Genomic DNA, 23,255 nt, shown 5'->3' with positions numbered 1-23,255 from the left:
GTGGGTCTTAGCCCAGTGCCCAGAGAACAGGTGTGGAAAGCACAGAAACCACGTCCATGACTGGCATCTTTCTTCAGAGTCTACTGGGCAATTCTCAATATTCATAGAGCTTGAACGATCCCCCTTTGGGACAGTCTCAATAGAGAGGCCAATAAGCGAATGAGTCCGAGCCTGAACTCTCCTCACATCTCTGTAGGCAGCCGTGGCCTCGCTGAATCAGAGCCGAGGTACACACAGGGCAGCTTGGAGCACTTCACCAGCGTGTAAGTCATGTAAACAAAACCAATCCCATCTCAACAGGGGTCTTGTGTCCGAAAAGAAACTTATTTATAATTTATTTGTCAGATAAACTGTATCTCTAAGTAGGCCTCAGAACCAAGTTGGTGGCTGCTATCTTTGGGTATGTCTACACTAGTTTGAACTAGGGGGGATAATGTAGTCATACGGAGTTGCAAATGAAGCCCGGGATTTGAATTTCCCGGGCTTCATTTGCATGATCCCGGCCGGCGCCATTTTTAAATGCCGGCTAGTTCGGACTGCATGCTGCGCGACTACACACGGCACGAACTAGCTAGTTCGGAAGCCTAATCCGAACTAGCTAGTTCGTGCCGCGTGTAGCCGCGCGGCACGCAGTCCGAACTAGCCGGCATTTAAAAATGGCGCCGGCCGGGATCATGCAAATGAAGCCTGGGAAATTCAAATCCCGGGCTTCATTTGCAACTCCATATGACTACATTACCCCCCCCAGTTCGAACTAGGGGGGTAGTGTAGACATACCCTTTCAGGGTAAACTAGGCTTTTTGTTCCATGCTGATGACAAATATGGGGACAAAAGACACCCAAGCAGACGGGATTGGGAATTTACACTGCGCTGTGACGGGGCGGTGGGGACTGCGGAGTCGAGCCCCGCACCCCGCTCTCGGGCGCCGGACGGTGCAGGTGCCGGGAAGCCCAAGCGGCTCTGCCGTGCCTGTTCGGTGGCGGCCGCCGGCGCAGGTGCAGGGGGTTCCCTGGTGGGTGCCCCAGGGGAGGGGCAGAGGGCCCGGAATGCATGCCCCAGCATCCCCAGAAAGGGGTGCCGGCTTCAAACAGCAGCTCCCAGCCGAGAGCAGGGGAGGAGGGAGGTAGCCGCTCTGGACCAGCCAGGACAAGGCGGGACCAGACCGGACCCTACGGAGCACCGGAGCCGGCGACAGAGGATCGGCTCGCCAGGACGGGGTGAGGATAACCGCCGGACCTGGCAGAGACAGCCGGTGACCAGTCAGAGAGGAGGAAGCAGCCTAGGATGGGATCAGGGAGGACCCGGGGACCGGTGAGTTGCGGCTGTAGCTCCCCTGGTCGGGCAGGGCATCCACGATGCCTGTCCTTAGGGTCATGGGCTGGGACCTGGAGAGAGGGAGGGCCCAGGTCCCCCTCCACTCACGGCCGGCTCTCTCTTAGCGGGAGAACTAAGCCCCGAGTAGGGATAGATACGTGACATGCACCCTCCACACTCTACTTGCACCACCTTAAGCAGGTCATAACACTGTAAAAATCCTGTAGAAGTCTAGAGGAAGCCTCTCTACAGTTGGACTCAGTGTGAAAGGATGACTGCTTATAGCAGGAAAGCCCACGGCCCATCCACTCCACCAGGTCCCAACCCAGACCCATAGGAATTATCAAAGCCTCCAGCCCAAACACTTATTGAACTAACCTCAAATTATATTTTCTGACAGTTACTGCCTATTAGTCTGAAACTCCTTCAGTTTGAGGCAGGATCACTGACATAGCAGAGTCTCCTCAGTGTCTTAGTGGCCAATGGAATGAATCAATCTGATTTAAGTCCTTCCACTCCCATAGAAGAGGTGAGGTGAGGTGAGGTGGGGTGGGGTGGGGTGGGGTGGGGTGGAGGCAAAAGCAAGAATCTGAGCCCCTGCTGCTAGAGAAGCCTTCACAAAAGTTGCTGCTACTCCTGACATAATTCGACCTCAGCCTTGTGTCCTCATGCAACAGCATCTCCCTTGTCCCTCCACTCTTCCTGATGGACCAGGAAGGGAACACTATGAACTGGAAGGCATGGGATGCGTAGTCCTAGGGATGGGGGTTCCACGACCACCACCCCCAAAAGAAGATGACGGGTGGTGGTGATCGGGGACGCCCTCCTAAGAGGGACTGAGCCATCCCTCTGCCGTCTGGACCTGGAATCTCGAGAGGTTTGCTGCTTACCAGGAGCCCAAATTCAGGATGTGACTGAGAGGCTTACCAAGATGATTAAACCTTCGGATCGCTACCCCTTCCTGCTTCTCCACGTGGGAACTAACGATACGGCCAAGAATGACCTTGAGCGGGTTACTGCGGATTATGTAACGCTGGGAAGAAGGATCCAAGAATTCGGAGCGCAAGTGGTGTTCTCATCCATCCTCCCTGTTGAAGGACTGATGGGCAGAATCCCCTGGGATGCTAACATGCAGGGGAAAGGAGTCCAGGAGAGCTGGCAGTATTTTAAAGAAGCCTTATTGAAGGCACAGAAAGAAACCATCCCGATGTGTAGCAAGAGAGGCAAACATGGTAGGAGACCGGATTGGCTTACAGGGGAAATCCTTGGTGAACTTAAGCACAAAAAGGAAGCTTACAAAAAGTGGAAACTTGGACAAATGACCAGGGAGGGGTTTAAATGAATAGCTCGAAAATGCTGGGGGGTTATCAGGAAGGCGAAAGCGCAAATGGAATTGCGACTGGCTAAGGATGAGAAGGATACAAGAAAGGTTTCTACAGGCATGTTAACAAGAAGAAAGTGACCAGAGAGGGTGTGCGGCCCCTACTGGATGAAGGAGGTAACCTAGTGACAGATGATGTGGGGAAAGCTGAAGTACTCAATGCTTTCTTTGCCTCTGTATTCACGGACAAGGTGGGCTCCCGGACTAATGCGCTAAGTGACGCAAGATGGGAAGAAGATGGACAGCCCTTGGTGGGTAAAGAACAAGTTAGGAACTATTTAGAAAAGCTAAACGTACACAAATCCATGGTCTGGACTTAATGCACCCGAGGGTACTGAGGGAGTTGGCAAATGTCATTGAGGAGCCTTTGGCCATTATCTTTGAAAAGTCGTGGAGATAGGGAGAAATCCCGGATGATTGGAAAAGGGCAAATGTAGTGCCCATCTTCAAAAAAGGGAAGAAGGATGGATCCAGGGAACTATAGGCCGGTCAGTCTTACCTTGGTCCCTGAAAAATCATGGAAGGGATCCTTAAGGAATCCATTTTGAGGCACTTGGAAGAGAGGAAAGAGATTAGGAATAGTCAGCATGGATTCACAAAGGGAAAGTCATGCCTGACCAATCTGATTAGCTTCTATGGTGAGGTAACTGGCTCTATGGATATGGGGAAGTCAATGGATGTGATATACCTTGACTTTAGGAAGGCTTTTGATACGGTCTCCCACAATATTCTTGCCAGCAAGTTAAGGGAATGTGGATTGGATAAACGGATGGTAAGATGGATAGAAAGTTGGCTAGAAGTTCGGGCCCAGCGGGTAGTGACCAACGGCTCGATGTCAGGATGGCGGTTGGTTTCTAGCTGAGTGCCCCAAGGTTTGGTTCTAGGACCGATTTTGTCCAATATCTTTATTAATGACCTGGATGAGGGGATGGATTGGACCATCAGCAAATTTGCAGATGACACTAAGCTAGGGGGAGAGGTAGATACGCTGGAGGGCAGAGATAGGGTCCAGAGTGACTTAGACAAATTGGAGGATTGGGCCACAAGAAATCTGATGAGGTTCAACAAAGACAAGTGCAGAGTCCTGCACTTGGGACGGAAGAATCCCAAGCATTGTTACAGGCTGGGGACCAACCAGCTAAGTAATAGTTCTGCAGAAAAGGACTTGGGGGTTACAGTGGATGAGAAGCTGGATATGAGTCAACAGTGTGCCCTTGTAGCCAAGAAGGCTAATGGCATATTAGGGTGCATTAAGAGGAGCATTGTCAGCAGATCCAGAAATGTCATTATTCCCCTTTATTCAGTTCTGGTTAGGTCACATCTGGAGTATTGTGTCCAGTTCTGGGCCCCCCAATACAAAAAGGATGTGGACGCATTGGAGAGGGTCCAGCGAAGGGCAACCAAAATGATTAGGGGGCTGGAGCATATGACCCATGAGGAGAGGCTGAGGGAGTTTGGTCTGTTTAGTCTGCAGAAGCAAAGAATGAGGGGGGATTTGATAGCAACCTTCAACTTTCTGAAGGGGGGTTCCAAAGAGGATGGAGAGAGGCTGTTCTCAGTAGTGACAGATGGCAGAACAAGGAGCAATGGTCTCAAGTTGTGGTGGGAGAGGGCCAGGCTGGATATTAGGAAAAACTATTTCACTAGGAGGGTGGTGAAGCACTGGAATGGGTTCCCTAGGGAAGTAGTGGAGTCTCCATCCCTAGAGGTGTTTAAGTCTCGGCTTGACAAAACCCTGGGTGAGTTGATTTAGTTGGGATTGGTCCTGCCTAGAGCAGGGGGCTGGACTTGATGACTTCCTGAGGTCTTTTCCAGCTCTATGGTTCTATGATTCTATGATTCATAATAGTTTCCATCCTCAACAAACTGTAATAAAATTTGGCTCACTTTCTGTGGCACATACTTATCTCACAGCCTGTTGTAGGGGATTTACTTTAATTTTCAATGGAACACTACCTAGCATTTTTGCGCAACCCAAGTTCTTAGAAAATTACCTAGACATATGCACTGAAAGTCATTGGGTTACAGCTGCTGCTCTCAATTATCAGAAGTTAAAGGGAAGAACTGTTAGCCTTTCCATGTCGTAATTTTATTTCACATACACTTGTTTAGTCATTCTCTGCCTAGATGATTAGTTATGATATTTGGGGATAATCCAATTGCTTCATCATTGTGTACCTACTAGGGGAATCTCTATTGATAAAATTATTTTTCTTTACATTAAGACTGTTCTCTGCCCTTTTTTGGATTGATAGCATGCAGTAAAAGTTCCTGGCAAGACAAAGCCTAAGGGTTGTGATTTGTTTGATTTTCTTAATTGGAATCTGTTTCACAGGAGCCGTTGAGATGTCCCATCGGAGTCCTGTTGCCTCCTGGTTTTGTGCTATGCTTCATTGCTTTGGAAGTTATATTCTTGCGGATTTGTTACTTGGGAACGCTCCTATTGATTATTTCAGCAATAACTCTAGTGTGCTCCTGGCCTCTGCAGTATGGTGAGTCTTTCACACTTTGGTAAAGCCTTGTGTGGAGGCAGGGGGTACCCACATTGTCCAATTTGGGTTAATTAGGAAAAGGAGGGGATTAAGTAAGGAGGAGTATGAAATAGTCTTTTGAATTTCTGGGCCTAGTTTCCAATTAATCTGATGACCTAACACAGTATTTCACAACCTTTTTTTTATAAAGTACCCTTTTAAAAAAATCATAAGTACCCCCAGCACCTACAATTTTCAGACACACAACGTTTTTTTCTACCATTGCAACACATTTGTTTAAACAACTTAATCATAGCCAGGATGATGATGACTTTTTTTGAGTGTAAAAAGTACAAAAATAATAAAATGCTGTAAAAATTCAGTTTTCTCCAAATTTCAGTTGTATTGACATACCCCCCCAGACTTCTCTCAAGTACCCCTAAAGGCACTCATATCACTGGTTGAGAAACAGTGTCCTAACATATTAATGAGATGGGTCGAAGTTAACCTGAATCTAGACTTTTTCACTTCACAGATGCCCCAAAGTGTAGTCCAGCCTACAAAATCAGCACACACTGTACTGGCCCTGAAAAGAGTCTGTTCAGACTTTAGAGTGAGTGTGGAGTGCAATGGAGTGAGTACAAGCACTTTGGTGGAACATTGTGTACCCTTTTGTGTTGATCATGATGGCAGTATATGCAGAATTGAAAAGCCACGGAAAAGCTGAATTTCCTAGAAGCTATACCCAGCACTGCCTTTTCCATGACACACTTACTCAAAATAACAGCACAGACACTATTCTCTCACCATCTCCTACACAGTCGAGTTGGACAGGCTGCTTGAACTTTTCATGTTTTTTTTCCAGGTATTTGATTTTCTTCTGCCCCATGAACCTTTTCTACAAGTGTGTCAGCTTCCTGCCTGTCAAGCTTATCTTTGTGGCGATGAAAGAGGTTGTTAGAGTTCGTAAAATTGCTGTTGGGGTCCATCATGCTCACCACCATTATCACCATGGGTGGTTCATTATGGTGGTTACTGGATGGGTCAAAGGTAAATCCTGAGCTACTAGAACTAATGGGTTGGTACCTTCAGCTCCTGAAAAGAGGGAGAGGAAATTCTGGAAGTGCAGCAGTGGCACTGCAGCATGTCTCGGCATGGCTTGGTTAACTAAGGATGAAGTTAATGGGTTCCTAATTATGATGGTTAGCACAAACATTCTTTAATTTGCAGGACAGTTATGAATTGGGTCATCATTCCTATCTTATTGATGGGGAATGGAGGCATGGAGAGCCCACATTAGGGGTGTGTCTAGACTACATGGCTCCATCGATGGAGCCATGTAGATTAGGCAGGATGGCAAAGGGAAGTGAAGCTGCGATTTAAATAATCGCCACTTCGTTTAAATCAAAATGGCTGCCTCACTGTACCGATCAGCTGATTGTCGACACAGCGTGGAAGTCTAGACAGGGATCTGCTGACCCCAGAACCCTTCATCGGCAGATCCTGAGGCATAAAGGATCTGCTGACGAAAGGTTCTGGGGTTGGCAGATCCCCATCTAGACTGCTGCGCTGCGCCGACAATCAGCTGATCGGCACAGCGTGGCGGCCATTTTGATTGAAATGAAGCAGCGATTATTTAAATCGCAGCTTCATTTCCCCTTTTCGAGTAAACTAATCTATGTGGCTCCATTGACGGAGCCATGTAGTTTAGACGTACCCTAGGAGTCAGTAGCAGATCTCAGGATAAAAGTCACAATCTCTTATTTCCATGTCCCATGCATGTACCCCCTAGACATGGTTCTTATTTATATATTTTTCAGGGAGTTTCTATTTATGCCAAAAGGTTTAAATCCTTTTCCTTGGGGTTTTTCCTAACAGAGAGTATGTATTATGTTTCAGCCCTGCTGATTGAGGTGGGGATCAGATATCCCTCTCCTACATTACTCAACACTTTACAGAGCTGCACAAAAGTGTTTAGCTTTAGCTCCAGTGTTAGTTCTAGGATTACTTTTGTTTTTATCAGAAATGGGTCTTTATTCATCTTCAGACAATCCTGATTCCCATATAGTTGGTAGAAGTTGTGCTTTGCAGGACTCTTCTAGTTCGGTGATTTCACTACTTCACTTTCACTGTTTGTTAGGTTCTGGCATTGCCTTGGTGTCTAATTTTGAGCAGCTGTTGCGTGGAGTCTGGAAGCCAGAAACAAATGAAATTCTTCATATGTCCTTGTAAGTATCTAAACTAAATTCTCTTAGACCAAGAACATATCCGTGATCAGTGCCTCTTATTCTGTAAGGTTCTACTTAATATGTTGTATGAAATCATAGAATCATAGGGCTGGAAGAGACCTCTGGAGGTCATCGAGTCCAACGCTAACTAAATCATCCCAGCTAGGGCTTTGTCGAACTAGGACTTAAAAACCTCTAGGGATGGAGATTCTACCACCTCCTTAGATAACCCATTCCAGTACTTCACTACCCTCCTAGTGAAATAGTTTATCGTAATATCCAACGTAGATATCCTCCACTGCAACTTGTGATGATTGCTCCTCGTTCTGCCATCTGTCACTACTGAGAACAGCCTCTCTCCATCCTCTTTGGACTCTCCCTTCAGGAAGTTGAAGGCTGCTCTCAAATCCCCCCTCACTCTTCTCTTCTGCAGACTAAACAAACCCAAATCCCTCAGCCTCTCCTCATAAGTCATGTGCTCCAGTCCCCTAATCATTTTCATGTCACGCTGCTGGACCCTCTCCAATGCATCCATATCCTTTCTATACTGGGGGGCCCAGAACTTGATGCAGTACTCCAGATGTGGCTTTACCAGTGCTGAATAAAGGGGAATAATCACTTCTGTAGATCTGCTGGCAGCGCTCCTCATACTGCACCCTAATATGCTATTTGCCTTCTTAGCTACAAGGATACACTGTTGATTCATATCCAGCTTCTGTAAGCCAGCACTGGAATCCCCAGGTCCTTTTCTGCAGAACTGCCACTTAGCCAGTTGATCTCCAGCCTGTAACAATGCTTGGGATTCTTCCATCCCAAGTGCAGGACTCTGTGTTTGTCCTTGTTGAACTTAATCAGATTTTTTTTGGCCCAATCCGCCAACTGGTCTAGGTCACTCTGGACCCTATCCCTACTTTCCAATGTATCTACCTCTTCCTCTAGCTTAGTGTCATATGCAAACTTGCTGAAGGGGCAATCCATCCCTTCATCTAGGTCATTAATAAAGATGTACTGCCAATCAAACATTGAGCTGTTGATCACTACCTGTTGAGCTCAATAATCTAGCCAGTTTTCTATTAATCTTAGAGCCCATTTATTCAATTCATGTTTCCTTAATTTCTGGGCTAGAATTGTGTGGGAGACTGTAACAAAAGCTTTGCTAAAGTCAAGGTACATCACATCCACCAACTTCCCCATATCCACAGAGCCAGTTACCTCATCATAGAAGGTAATCAGGTTAGTCAGGCATGACTTGCCCTTGGTGAATCCATGCTGACTATTCCTGGTCACTTTCTTCTCTTCCAAGTGCTTCAAAATAAATTCCTTGACGATCCCCTCCATAATTTTTTCAGGGACTGAGGTGAGGCTGACTGGTCTGTAGTTCCTTGGATTGTCCATCTTTCCTTATGTAAAGATGGGCACTACATTTGCCTTTTTCCAATCGTCTGGAACCTCCCCTGATCTCCACGAGTTTTCAAAGATAATGACCAATGGCTCTACAATGACATCTGTCAAATCCCTCAACACTCTTGGATGCATTAAATCCCACCCATGGATGTGTGTTTCACTTTTCTAAATAGTTCTTAACTTGTTCTTTCTCCACCGAGGGCTGCCCGTCTCCCTCCCATAATGTGTTGCTTAGTATAGTAGTCTGGGAATTGACCTTGTCTGTGAAGACAGAAAGTAATGTGGTGAAGGAATGTCTGGGGTAATGCCCCTGGGGTGGGGCGGGGTCTTGCAATACAGGGAGAAAGGCTTACCTGCCCTACTAGGGGCTTGAACCCTGGACCCTCAGATTAAGTCTGATGCTCTACTGAATGAGATAGCCAGGCTCACACAATAAAACAGCCTCACTTCCTTTGTAGCCCAACAAAAGCCAGTCTGTATGGAGCAATCCTCTTCACCCTGCAGCAGACTCATTGGCTCCCCATCGCTAAAGCCAACCTCATCTTCTTCTTCACCATGTTTATGATTGTTTGCAAGGTAAGTTTACAGCACGTGCTGGTAATGAGTCTACAGACCCAAAGGAAAGAAGGGGTGTGTACTGCCTCAGGAGTATATAATTAAGTTGGGGAGCCATATCACCACTGGAGTAGAGAGTCAGGGTGGGGAGAGACATAGCACCATGGGAAACAAAGACAGGTTGGGGTGGGTGATATCTCTGTAGGGGTAGGGAGTGAAGCTGGCAGTGGCAGATTTCCAGAGTTACAGAGATAGCATCTTCTGGGAGGCATATCACCATATGGTTGCGGAGCCAGGTGTGTGGGGAGCAGTATTGTCAGGGGTAAGGAGTCAGGTTGGAGGAGTTAATCAATGTAATGCAAAATCCTCTCTTCTGGGATGCCACTTTACATTGTTGTTTCGTTAGATTCTATCCAGTGTTCTCTGGCCGAACACACAAACATTTCCATGCAGGTGCTGCAGTTCTGTCCAGTGGGTGTGGGCAGTGTGAGTTTCCCCTCTGTTAAGTTTAAAGAGGAATTGGCCTGAAATGTTGAAAATGGCATTTTTGGCAGGGACAGTTAGCAATGAGTAAGGCAACTCCCATCAGCTTGTGTTCAAGAGAAGCCCTAGGACAAGCTCTTGCGCTAGGTGTGGGTGACCCTTCTAGGCTGTTATTGAAAGGCCTGGGTGTTCAGACTACAGTTAGTGAAGAAGCTGGAGCTTGAATTTTACCAGTCTGCCAGACAATATGAGAGACTAAGGTTCCAGCACTGAAGAGCCAAATTAATATCAATGAGCAATATTGGCTACAAAGGTTCAGGGAGTTAGGGGCAGGAATATTCCTGACCAGCTAGTATTTAACAGATGATCTGTAACTTCCTATCTCTTCTGTTGCATGGCAGGTTTTCATGACTGCAACTCACTCGCACACCTCGCCATTCTCTCCAATAGAAGGCTTCATCTGTCCAGTATTCTTTGGCTCTGTTTCTAGTGGGCACAACAATCATGATTATGACAACTCAGAGAGTTCCCATGACACGTCCCCTCCTCCTGCTCCTGCAAAATCTAAGGAGGAGCTGAACGAAGGCACACGGAAACGGAAAGCAAAAAAGGCTGAATAAGTGGGGTCAGATACGCATGGTGAACAAGCCAAAGATAAACCCCACAGAGCTGCAGTGACATAATCTCCAAGCCACCTGTGATCTCACATACCATCCGATCCTTCTTCCTGAGACTTCTAAAGAGAGAGAGAGAAATGAAAGCCAGGACACTGCCAGATGGATCCCTAAATTTCATTGATGCACCTCACCCTGCTGCTAGTGATAATGATCTTTGTCTCCACGTCTAATCTCCTGTTTTAAGGGGGGTTAAATTTGTGCCAGGCTGAGGTTTGGGTTCAAGTTCCCAGCCCACCAGCAATCATGGCACAGCATTTTGTTAGTATAAAATTCCTACTGCCCTCCTTAAAAAGCAAATGAAATACTTAGAAACAACTGAATATGGAAACTGGCTTTTTTAGCACAAGAGCAAATTATCTCCTGTGAAGCTGAGCTAATGGATTTCAGCTCCCATACTTGCAAAGTACCCTATGATGTAGGGCTTCAAATTAACATGCCTTATTTTCTATGCATGATGGGCCTGGCCATGTGCCGCTTGAGTAATTACATTCTTCTCATCTAAATTCCCCCTGCAATTCTTACATGCTATAACTTCTTTACTGCCTTAGCTTAAGGCTTACATGTGCTTTGAAGCTGTAAAGTGTTACATGTGTTTTCTATTCCTCCTGTTATTATCTTACTCGGTCGGTTAGTGCACTTTGCTGTTAACACTGTCAACAATGTTGTGCCCCACCTGAGTGCTGACTGCATTTCACTGGGGAGGTGAAATGATCCCTAGAGTTTGGATACTGTTTGGTTGTAAACTGCTTTGGAATCCTGGGGGATAAAGGCACAATGTAAATGATTATATATTACTATTTATTATTACTAAGGTACCAAATTATCGGCACTGAAATTGGCTTTTATGGAGAACTCTGAATCTGCATGTACACAGTTGGGCACATTTGAGAAAGGTCTTAGGCCCACAAAAATACTCTAGTTGCTTCCAGAGTAGGCTGGAGGGTGGACTCAGTTCTCTCACTGCTGGGAGTGGCATTTCCTTTTTTCTAAAATTAAGATTTTATAAACCCAGGAAATGGTTTTTTAGATAAACCTGATTAAGCCATAAGCATCTAACTGGAGTGCACCAGCGGAGGAAAGCTGTACCTCCTTTGCACAGCCCCTGAGCCAAACCCATAGTACAAGTCTGGACCCGGGAGAAGTCTTTTGCCCAGATGGTGAAGAAGGAAATGGTCAGTCTCCTGAACGTGGAAAGCCCTGGCTCATGGAGGATTCAGCCAGTTTGTTTGTATCCTGCGCTGTGAATGTTTGGGGCTAAACATTCCCAGAGCAGGATACTAGGAAGGGTTTAAAATCCAGGCACTGAATTTGTTTTTAAAAGTATGAACCAGGATGATGTTGCCATATGAACAGCGTTTGGGTTCGGAATATCCTGGGTCAACAGACGCTGGGAATGCTGCTGCAGTGGCAGCATGTTTAGCCCAGCGGGTGATTGGAGCATATGGATGGGCTGTTAGTGGCACTCCATCCTGCCATCCTCAGCTAACAGTGTAGTTACTCTGACTTAGCCTGGGTGGGGGAGTGTGTTTGGAGGTGGGGGAAGGGAAATAAGTGAATTCAGAGAATCTCTCCCCATCCCTACTCCAAAAACTTTAATTAGAAAAATTATTGAAATAAAATGGAAATTAGTTGCCAAGTGGGACTGGTGCATATCTTACTACACCTATAAAAACGGTTTTCCTGCAGGAAGACAGAGTGATGTCATCACGTCACTCTGCATCCCGCAGCCCCTTCCTCCTCAGCCACCCAGCCTCCTCTCCCTCTCCTCCCTGCTGCCAACCCCACAATGGGGTCAGCGACCCATGGCTCGTGAGCCTAAATATGGCTCTTTGACCCCTCAGCAGCAGCATTCACCTTTCTTGCACTGCGGAGGTAAGCTGCTACTGGACTTGTGGGGGGGGGGGAGCAGGACCACCTGGTGAGTGGGCAGGTGGTGGCAGGACCTGCGCTGGGGGGATTGGAACCGGGGTACACCCTGATCTCCGCAGCTGTCATACAGCAGGTGGCTGAAGCTCTGGCAGCTGCCATGTGGTGGGTGGTTGCCGGTGTTTTAAAAACAGCTGCTCCATTGCACTGGTGGTGGGACCTGTGCAGCGGCGGGGTGGGGAGGGAGAGACAGTACTGCTCCATCGGATTGGGGAGGGAGAAGGAGCCTAGGCTGGTAGAGGGGGGAGGGAGAGACAGGGCTGGGCTGGCGAAGGGGAGGAGGGGCCTGGACCCTGGAAGGAGAAGGGGCCCGGGAGTGGGTAGGATCCCGGGCAGGCAGGACTGCAGCCTGGCCCTCCCCAGTAGCTGAGAGGAGAGCCAGGGTTGCCTATCTCCCATGGCAGGGGGGTTGGCAAGCACAGCGAGCAGGGGCCACAGCCCCCTAAACCAAACCTTACGTACAACGGGACTGAAATCAGTACGGGGTCGAATTAACTGTGGCTCTTAGTTTCAAAAGGGCCTTACCCTTGAGCCCTTCCCTCACTCCCAGTGTAAAACTCAAGAATAGCTGTCTATTTTCACACCCGCTGTTTTACTGAAGCCGGTTGTTTCTTTGACGCACACCATGTAATGGTATTTAATCTCAGTGAGATGGTGGATTTAGGAGGAATTATTGTTTTACAACAGCCAGCCATTGACAGCATAAAGAGCTTGTGAAGTAACTCAGTCGGCCCAGGGGTGCTCGGGAGGGACGTGCTGCCGACTCACTCCAGCCCCAGAAACACTTCAGTTACAATAGAGTCCTGGGATCTGGTTACAATCTGCTTGGCCTCCAACCTAGTTGTGACATTGTTCTGCAGGTGGGATCTCGCTGGCCCGGCACCCTCGGGACTGGCGTGGTCCCGAATGACAGTTTCTGAACCACTGGAGGTCAAGGCTCCCTTCCCAGCTGTTGACTCGTCTTCCCAACACAGCTCCACTGCCTCCAGCCCTGCCAGGGCTACACTTCCCCCTCGGTGTAGGAGTGAGTGGGCTGGGGGTGTGCGGTCTAGATGGAGGGGTTGAGTTAGGGGGTTGAGGGCATGGGGTCTCGGCAGGGCAGCGAGTGAGTGGGCTGGGGGTGCAGGGTCTCAGCTTCGGGGGTATGAGTGAGTGGGCTGGGGATGCAGGGTCTCAGCTTCGGGGGTATGAGTGAGTGGGCTGGGGATGCAGGGTCTCAGCTTCGGGGGTATGAGTGAGTGGGCTGGGGGTGCAGGGTCTCAGCTTCGGGGGTATGAGTGAGTGGGCTGGGGATGCAGGGTCTCAGCTTCGGGGGTATGAGTGAGTGGGCTGGGGATGCAGGGTCTCAGCTTCGGGGGTATGAGTGAGTGGGCTGGGGATGCAGGGTCTCAGCTTCGGGGGTATGAGTGAGTGGGCTGGGGGTGCAGGATCTCAGCAGAGGAGGTGTGTGAGGGGGCTGAGGGTGCAGGAGTTTGGCAGGGCATTGAGTGAGGGAATTGGAGTGCAGGGTCTTAGCTTGGGGGGTATGAGTGAGGGGATGGGATTGTGGAGCCTTGGGGGGTGTGAATGAAGGGGATGCAGGTGCAGAGTCTCAGCAGGGCGGTGAGTGAGTGGGCTGGAGCCACGCTGGCTCTCCAGTCTCGCTCTCCCCAAGCCGAGACCTTGCACCCCCACACCGCTCACTTGCTGCCTTGCCAAAACCCTGCACCCCACCCCACTCATTCACCTTCCTGCCAAGACCCTGCACCCTCAGCCCCCTCACTCACCAGCTCCAGCTCAGCCCCCCCCTCTCCCTCCACAGCCAGGAGGCTGTGCTGGTCCTGCAGCCTTGTCCCCCTCCTGCCTCCTGCGAGGTTGAAGCGCCAGCGGAACTGCAATGATGTTCTGCTGCTCCCCCATCCCCGCTGCTTCCCATCCAGCTGCCTCCAGCCTGGCTTCTGCTTCTGGGTCTGGGGCCAGTGGGGAACTGCCACCGCTGCCTGCCCCGGCTGGAGGCCTGGCCTGGGGCAGGTAGCAGCAATGGTTCCCTGCGGGGTCGCAGAGCAGCAGAGCCCAGTACCTGGAAGCAGAAGCAAGGATGGAGGCAGCTGGATGGGAAGCAGCGGGGATGGGGGAGCAGCAGAGCTCGCTGAGCACCCTGGGCCATCCCCCACCAAGGCACCGCTGGCTGCCGCCGGGACCTGGGAGCCCAGCAGCAGGTGGCAGAGAGGGGAGCTGGAGCCACCTGTCACTCACCACTTTCAGTGCCTCCTGCTGGCCATCCTGGAGCTCTGCCAGGCACATGCGCCTCCACTGACATCTTCCCTTATATTGTCCCTGTCTACAGCCCTGCTCCCTCCTGGACCTTCCGTTTCCTCTCACAGTTTGGCCCTCCAGCCCGGCCACTAAGCTCCTCCCTTTCCAGGGAATTCAGTTTTTTCAGACCTGCTGACTGGCTGGTGTCTCTCGTGCCTTTGCCACTCCCCAGCTCTGAAGGCAGCACCCTGCCAGCAGCAGCACAGAAGTAAGGGCTGTAATACTTTATCATGCTACTCTTAATTTGGTGCTGCTGTCTTCAGAGCTGGGAGGCTGGCGAGTGGCAGCTGTTGACTGATGGCAGCTCTGAAGGTAGCAGTGCAGAAGTAAAGGCAGCAATGCCATATCATGCCATCCTGTCCTCTGCACTGCTGCAGTGGTGTTCAGAGCAGGCTCCTGGCCAGCAGCTGCTGCTCTCTGGCTGCCCACCACCAATAGCACCACAGATGTAAGGCTGGCAATACTGACCCCTCTCCCATACACAGCACCTCTTTGGGTCAGAACCCCAACAATTACAACACAGTGAAATTTCAGATTCAAATAGCTGAAATCGTGAAATTTACGATTTTTAAAATCCTATGACTGTGAAATTGACCAAAGTGGACCATGAATTTTGTAGGGCCCTACCTGTCTCCTTTTGAAGCCACTGACCATACTCTCCTCATTCCATCTCAGCCGCTCTCTTGCACAGTCTGCCCGGTCCAGACTCCAACATAGCAACCCTTTTTGGGGTTCTTACGGAGGACAAATAAGATCTCAGGCCCCAGCATTCTTTTCTCTGCAGGGTGTAGTGCAATGGCACCACCTGGTGCATGGTCTCCAAGTCACAGTGAGCAGCTGCACAGCTTGTAGGACGCTCTGTCAGCCTCAGCTGGAACTCATCTCCCTGGAAACTTTGGGCCAGGTGGTTTGGGATATTCAGTACATCTGCAAACGACTTCTCAGAGGGTATGTCTACACTACAAAGTTAATTCGAACTAACAGCCGTTAGTTCGATTTAACTTTCATAGGCGCTACACATGCAAACCGCTAGTTCGAACTTAATTCGAACTAGGTAAAACTCATTCTACGAGGAGTAATGCCTAGTTCGAATTGAGTAGTTCGAATTAAGAGCTGTGTAGCCACTTAATTCAAACTAGTTGGAGGCTAGCCCTTCCCAGGTTGCCCTGGTGGCCACATGAGCCAAACCAGGGAAACTCTACTGCCCCCCTCCCAGCCCCGAAGCCCTTAAAGGGGCACGGGCTGGCTATGGTGCCCGTGCCAGTTGCAAGCCTGCCAGCACCCAGCCAGCAGACTCTGCACCTGGCACGGCATGAGCCAGCCACCCGCTGCCACCCAGCCCTCCGCCTCTTCCCAGGACCAGGCTGGTGGCTCCCAGGAGCCTGCCCGGGGCCGCAAGAGGCAGGTGCCCGCCTGGTCTAGTGCGGAGCTCGTGGACCTCATCGAGGTTTGGGAGGAGGCCTCCAACATCCACAATCTCTGCACTAGGCACAGGAAGGTGGCTGTCTAGGGCAGGATAGCTGCCAGCCTGGCCACAAAAGGCCACATGCGAACCCAGGAGCAGGTTTGCATGAAAATCAAGGTGGCCCAGTGAGACCCCTGACTCTGAGCTCTGAGCTTAGAACATAAGAACATAAGAACGGCCATACTGGGTCAGACCAAAGGTCCATGTAGCCTGTCTGCCGACAGTGGCCAACACCAGGTCCCCCTGGAGGGGATGGACCGAAGACAATGACCAAGTGACTTGTCTCGTGCCATCCATCTCCAGCCTTCCACAAACAGAGGCCAGGGACACCATTTCTACCCCCTGGCTAATAGCACTCCATGGACCCAACCTCCATGACTTTATCTAACTTCTCTTTAAACGCTGTTATAGTCCTAGCCTTCACAGCCTCCTGTGGCAAGGAGTTCCACAGGTTGATTATTTGCTTTGTGAAGAAGAACTTTCTTTTATTCATTTGAAGCCTGCTACCAATTAATTTCATTTGGTGTTGTCTAGGCCTTCTATTATGGGAACTAATGAAGAACTTTTCTTTATGCACCCTCTCCACACCACTCGTGCTTTTATAGACCTCTATCATATCCCCCCTCAGTCTCCTCTTTTCTAAGCTGAAAAGTCCCAGTCTCTTCATATGGGACCTGTTCCAAACCCCTAATCATTGTAGTTACCCTTTTCTGAACCCTTTCCATGGCCAAAACATCTTTTCTGAGGTGAGGAGACCACATCTGTACACAGTACTGAAGATATGGCGTACCGTAGTTTTATCCTTCCTCTCCTCCTCCTTCCCCTGGCTTCCCCCTTCCAGCTCCCTCCTCCCAGGTTTCCCCTACCCTCTTCTACCCTCTCTCTTCCCCTCTCCCACCTCCTTTTCCCAGTCTCCCTAAAGGTTAATCCCGCCCCCTCCAGTTTTGTTAAATAAAGAGAGTTTCTATTTTTGAACACACGTGTCCTTTATTTTTTACATCAGGAATCGTAAATTTCAGGGGCTAGGGAGGGGTAAGTGGAAGGAGGTGAGGGAGGAATGGGGTACGAGCCCCCGATGGGGAGGACTGGGGTGGCTCTGTGGGCTACTCGGGGTGGAAGTTCTCTTGCAGGGCCTCCTGGATCTTGACAGCCCCCCGATTGACCCCACCGGATGGCAGCCTGCAGCAAGTGCAGCCGGGCTGATGGCTGAGTGCTGTGATGTGCCGAGTGTGGGCACTCAGGGCACTCCAAGACAGGACTGCTTTGCTGTCCCTCATTGAGGTAGACAAGCAAGCGGGGAACCCTGAGAACTGTCTGTCCGGGGTGGGGGTCGGGTCCCTTTAAGCACAGACCTCGGCTAGCCTGAGGCAGCAGCTCCACGCTCTAAGTCCTAACCTGGTGCCCTGCCAGCACTGGTTCCGGCCAGCCTTAACTTCGGTTCAGGGTCCACTCAGTGTGGACATGGTAATTTGAATTAGTTTTTAGGTCTAGATGCACTAATTTGAATTATCTTAGTTTGAATTAGTGCTGTAGTGTAGACATCCCCAGAAGTACGAGGAGTGCCCCCTCGGCCTGCTCACTTCCCGCCATGAGCCCCACTCTGCCACTGCATGCACTGCTCAATTCTGTGGATGAAATTTTGTCTGTCTCCCGTGCCGACCATCTGGCATCTTTCACTGTGTTTACTTTAAAGGCTGATTAAAGAAAATAATTGTGGGAGTTTCTCTCTTTTTTATATGCAGGGTCAAAGGTGAGTTCTTGCAGGATTCCCATTCCAAGGGCCTCTCTCCTCATTCCAGTTGTCAAGCGCTCGTCCTTCTTCTAACCAAAGAATGGGGGGCCGTGTCTCCAACTCCTCGGACCCGCCTCTCTGAGGCCCAGAATCTTGTCTAAGCCTGTCCCTTCCTGCCTCCTCTGACATTCATGGGCAGCTGGGGCAGAATCTCTCTTCAAATAGCTTCTCTTCCTTTGACTCTCAATACTCTGCCTGGAACAATGGGGCCTCACCCCAATGCTGGGTTGCTCGTTGGCTTGACTTCCTCTTCCTTCTGAGGTTTTCGTATCAGGAGTTTATTTTGCCCAGTCAGCCTGTCCTACTGCAGCTGAAAGAGGGGTAGAAACAGGCGAGTTGAAAACACTAGGGAACACGTGGCAAACCTGACTGTACATGTCAGTCTTCTCCCTTGGTATCTTGAACACTCCCTACAGCACATGACCAGCCAGCCAGGCATGGAGAATCAGCAGAGAAACTGACTCGACAGCTGGGAGAGTGGTGTGCTGGCATCAGAGACTCCAGGACATGAACCATGAGACCAAACCAGCTAATTAAATTCACCTTGTTTGTCTCCTGTTACCTCTTCTGGGTAAGTCTGAGCAGAGCTGGGGCTGCCAGGCCCAGCATGAGGCTGACACTGGCTGCATAGCAAGATCACTGCTTGCAGGGAAACCCACTTTCAAGGTCACCCCAGTGGAGAGTCCGTCTGGCCAATTGTGATACTAGGGCCCTGTGGTGAGGAAGTCAGGATGCAAGTCCCTTCTATATTGCTAATCAACCCTCTGGTGTCTGGGCTCCCCTTGGACAAGCTGCAAGCTTGTCCCTTCTCCGGCAGGACAAATGTCTCCAGCTCCCAGGAGCAGATGTTGTTGGGGATTTTTTCCTCTTGAAAAATGATGAGTTTGTCTCTGATTCTTCCTCCCTAGGTGGCCAGTGGGCTCATGGTAGCAGTTGGCATATATGCCAAACTCTCTAAAGAAGCCAGTAAGTATCATTTCCAGCCTCTCCCTGGGTTATCACACTGGAGTTTAGATAAAGGTAATGAAGTGACTGCAGGATAATTGTGCTGTCATTACTCCCTTTCCATGACTGCTTGGGGAGGTGCTTTGTGGCCCATCTCTGACTGGCAATTTTCAAATCACCCGCCTGCATTGTTCCTGTATGTCACTCCCATGGTGTTGCCTGATCCTTTTGATGATCTCCAAGGGTGAGAAGAATGATTAATAACTGCACACAATTTTCATGCTCAAAGGCTGCTGATTTGTTCAGTAATCTCTCGCTATATATCTATGTTAGAGAGTTTGTGTGTCTGTCTGTCTGTGAGTCTGTACATCTGTGAGTTCATTTGTTCAGGAACTTTTCCTAAACGATAAGAGCTAGGACCAGCAATTTCGGTATGCAGTGTCCTCTTATCCTAACTTAAAACAAGGCCAGGGTTTGATTGTGCCAGGAAAATGGGATGTGCCTGGAATAGGATGGTTCTCCATAACACAGAAAGGGAGGGGCCTGAGAGCATTGCCATGCTCTGCAATGAGCACTGGGTGCAGCAAGCATGGGGAGTTATACTGCAGAGTGACCACAGGGAGGCAGCTGCACCAGGAAGAGAGTGGCCAGCTGGGGCCAGTGCTCTCCACATGTCTGGCCACTGGCCATGGGTAAGTGGCCCAACTGCTTCAAAACCCTCCCCACAGCCCATGGGAGTACTGCCAGCATGAGTCTGCCCCCCTCCAGAGGATCCATGGCCCAGGCCCTCCGAGGAACTGCAGGCTGGGCAGTGCAACCCCCAACTTCAAGGAGCCAGGCCAGGCAGCACAACCCTGCCCCCCTCCCTCCGCCCAGTCCCACTCCAAGGAGCCATAGGCCAAGGCCTGGCAGTGCAGCCCTGCCCCCCTCTGACTCCAGCACCCCTCCTGCTCTGACCCCCCCCCCTCAAACACCTGCCCTGACTCCTGCACTCCTACCCTTCTGCCCAGAAGCCATACACATTTCCAAGTCCCCTGCATCTCCCATCCCTTGCCCTCAGCCCCCCCCCCCCCCACCCAGTGCCCTGCCCTATACAATCATTTAAATACAACATGGACATTTTCCTTTGAATTTCCCAATATCCAAAACCCAAACATTTCTACAGTTAAGGACCTGAGCAATGCTGGGTATTTCTGCTACAATTCAATGAACAAATTGCAAATGGACCCAATAAGGCAGTGCAGCCTAAGAAATGCCCGTGAACCCTGGAAAGTAAACTCAGCTGAGTAAGGCCCTACCAAATTCACAGACCATTTTTGGCCAATTTTACAGGCATAGGATTTTTAAAATAATACATTTCATGATTCAATTAAAGGGAGCCGGAATAGCTCCAAAAAGGCTTTGGGGGGAGTCACAATGTTATCGTAGTGGGGGCAGTGGCACTGCTACCCTGCTGGGGCGGTGCTGTTTTCGGAGATGGGCAGCTAGGGAGTGGTGGTTACTGGCTGGGAGTCTATTGTGAAGGAAGAGCTGCTGCCAGCACAGGAGGGTGGCTTGGTATGGAATTGCCACCCTGACTTCTGTGCTGCTACAGGCAGGGCCCCGCCTTCAGAGCTGGGTGCCTAGCCAACGGCTGCCACTCTCCAGCTGCCCAGCTCTGAAGGCAGCACAAAGGAGTGGCAATACCACAACCCTAAAATAATCTTGCAACTCCCTTTGAATCAGGATCCCAAATTTGAGCACCACTGCTCTGCTCTGTGAAATACGTATGTAGGGTAAAATCATATCAAATACCAGACGTCATTGTCTGTGATGCATTCCCCACGGCCTTGAATAAGATCCTATAGAGGAGGAGCTCAGCATGAACACAATACTACATTGCCTCTCACAGTTTCAAGGCTGGGGAATAGCCCGCTAAGCACACATTCCCCCTTACTTCATTTTGCCATTTGTATTCGCTGAGCACTAAGTACTTGGTGCTGTGCAGGCCACAGGGACAAACGCAGCCTCTGCCCAGACGGGCTTACGGTCCAAGGTGACAAATGTGTCCGTCGATTAACATATGGGCCCAGGCTGCCTTGTGTTGCAGAGTTTTGCCTGGTGAGTGTTTTGTGATCTCATAGCTCTGTGATGAGAGGGTGAGTGGTTAAGAATGATGAGTGCAGGGAAGATGTGTGTTCCAAATAGGGATGTTAAATGTCGATTAATTGAATAGTCGAGTAACCTCATGAATTCTTATTGGTCAGTCGACTATTCTATAGTCCCCGGGGGCAGGGCCAGCAGCCTGTGTGCTATAAACCCCCAAGCCTCACTAATGTGGTCTCAACTGTGCTAGTGGGGGCAGGGGACAGGGTGCTGGTGTGTGCTGGGGCTGGGAGAGGGTGCTGCTGGGTGCTGGGCTGGGTGGCAGGATGCTGGCACAGGTGACCGGGTGCTGGGGCAGGATGCTGTGGACAGTACTGGTGGGGACAGGGGACAGGGTACTCGTGGGGGGGTCTGGACAGGGGCAGGAGCAGCTGGGACCAGTACCTGGCAATCCTGCAACACCTCTAGGTTCTGGGAAGTGTGCGACTGCACTTCCCCTCCCCAAACAGCTGGCGCACGCGATGCCTGAATAGCAGGGGCTGTTGCACCCCAGCAACTTACTTCCGCGATGCCTTCCCGAGGGGGAGAAAGGGTGCGGGGAGTCCCAGGGCAGAGTCCCAGGGAGATCTCCTGACCTCCCCTCCCCCTCTCCCCCCACCGCACAGAAAGGCTGTGGAACTAAGTTGCTAGGTGCCACAGCCACAGCTGTTCAGGCAGCGCATGCCGGCTCCTTTGGGAAGCGGAAGTGCTTCCCTCCCCGCTGTGGGTCATGTGGGGTCACTCCTGTCTGGCACCCCCCAGTATGCCGAATGGGAGCAACTGTTCCCCTCTGCCCCCACTCGCTATGCCTCTGCGTCGCCAGGGAGGAACAGAAAACAAGTGTGCTGTTTCTTTAAGAAGTTGACTAGCTGGCTCTCTCTCTTTCAGAGGGGCAGGGAAGTGCCAGCTCCTCGCGGAACCCCTACTTTCCCTTCGCAGAACCCCAGAGTTCTGCAGAGCACCAATTGGGAAACATTGACCTATAGGCTTTTGCTTATCAGTTAATTGACTACCCTATCACATCCCTACTGCCAAGGGGAGGTGTGAGACTTGCCTGGTGTGTGGAACTTGTTCAGTTTAGTGTTCTTCTCTGAGCTCTGGATCCATTCTTAATTCTCTGAGGAAACGAGGAAGGGGCAAAGAGGAAAGAGATTTGGCTTGTGTTAATTCCTTACTTTGCCGTGTTTTTCAATCTCTGCAGGTGTTCTGGATTCGCTCCTTGCCGATCCCTCACTGATCCTACTTACAGTGGGAATCCTGATATTTGGCATCACCTTTGTGGGGTGTACAGGAGCCTTGCGTGACCTGCCTGTGCTGTTGAAAATTGTAAGGAAAAGCTAACAGAATGATGTCTTCTATCTGTAGGGATCTCTGTTCCTTGGGCTGCCCTTATTAAGCATCTTCCTGCCTAAGAGACTGCCTCAAAGAGTGGATTGTGAACATGCGCCACATTCCTTAGAAGATCATCTTTTGTCAGTATCTTAAGTAGAAGCTGACGGGGACACCAGAAGTACTAGTGAGTTAGTGAGCTAGCAGGCTAATAGCTCACCAACTGCAGGAACAGCAAGGATAGTTTATGTAAAAATCAGTGAATTCCTGATCAGACTGAATGCAGGTTTGCCATTGTGATTCATAGTTTTTGTTCGTCACCTGTCTCTTTGGCTGCATGTCCAAACATTTGCCATTTGCCATTTACTTGCCCATCAGAATCCACAGTTGTTTCCCTTATGAGAATTTAAAAATGTTGCATTCCTCCAGGTGTGGGTATGAGGTTATATCAGGTATAATTTACTTGCAAATTAGGGGGTGCAGGCATGTTACATCACTGGAATGCAGGAAAGTGTGTGTGATATGCTTGGAGACTGCATGTTGCTTGGAGTGAATGGAATCCAATGTGGCTGAAAGAGGTTTAGGGTGTGTTCTCTTTAATTTTCAAATACAGAAATTCCCCCTTGACAGGATTTAACATGTTCCAGTGATACAAAAAGAAAGGTTCCTTCTTTGTGCCAGCTAATGTTTATCACTATAGCTGGGAAAATACGCGCCCCCTTCAAACAGTGTCTTGGAATATTGGCTTCAATCTTGCTTTTGTGTCATGTGCTTCTGAGCCAGCTTTCTGAGCCATCGTCATGCTCACCAACTTTTGCGTGAACAGATTTCAAAGTGGCCTGTGTGACGCTTGTGGCGAGTTGAA

General features: G+C 49.8%; 1 protein-coding gene and 1 long non-coding RNA gene across 3 annotated transcripts in view; one reads left to right on the top strand and one right to left on the bottom strand.

The window, feature by feature from the left end:
• Positions 1 to 11,301, top strand: part of TMEM38A (transmembrane protein 38A) — a 28,205-nt gene extending 16,904 nt beyond the window's left edge. For both annotated transcript variants that reach the window (XM_075903353.1, XM_075903354.1), the window contains exons 2-6: positions 5,032 to 5,188; positions 6,033 to 6,217; positions 7,308 to 7,395; positions 9,258 to 9,375; positions 10,239 to 11,301. In XM_075903353.1, coding sequence (XP_075759468.1) covers positions 5,032 to 5,188; positions 6,033 to 6,217; positions 7,308 to 7,395; positions 9,258 to 9,375; positions 10,239 to 10,457 — 767 coding nt within the window. In that variant the 3' untranslated portion in view covers positions 10,458 to 11,301. The remainder of the gene's footprint in view (positions 1 to 5,031; positions 5,189 to 6,032; positions 6,218 to 7,307; positions 7,396 to 9,257; positions 9,376 to 10,238) is intronic.
• Positions 1 to 23,255, bottom strand: part of LOC106731982 (uncharacterized) — a 102,982-nt gene that overhangs the window by 7,265 nt on the left and 72,462 nt on the right. The window lies entirely within an intron of this gene.

The sequence above is a fragment of the Pelodiscus sinensis genome, chromosome 19 (assembly GCF_049634645.1).
Source record: "Pelodiscus sinensis isolate JC-2024 chromosome 19, ASM4963464v1, whole genome shotgun sequence".
Classification (NCBI taxonomy): Eukaryota; Metazoa; Chordata; order Testudines; family Trionychidae; genus Pelodiscus; species Pelodiscus sinensis.
The sequence above is the reverse complement of the archived record's forward strand: the minus strand, read 5'-3'. Positions and strand labels throughout refer to the sequence as shown.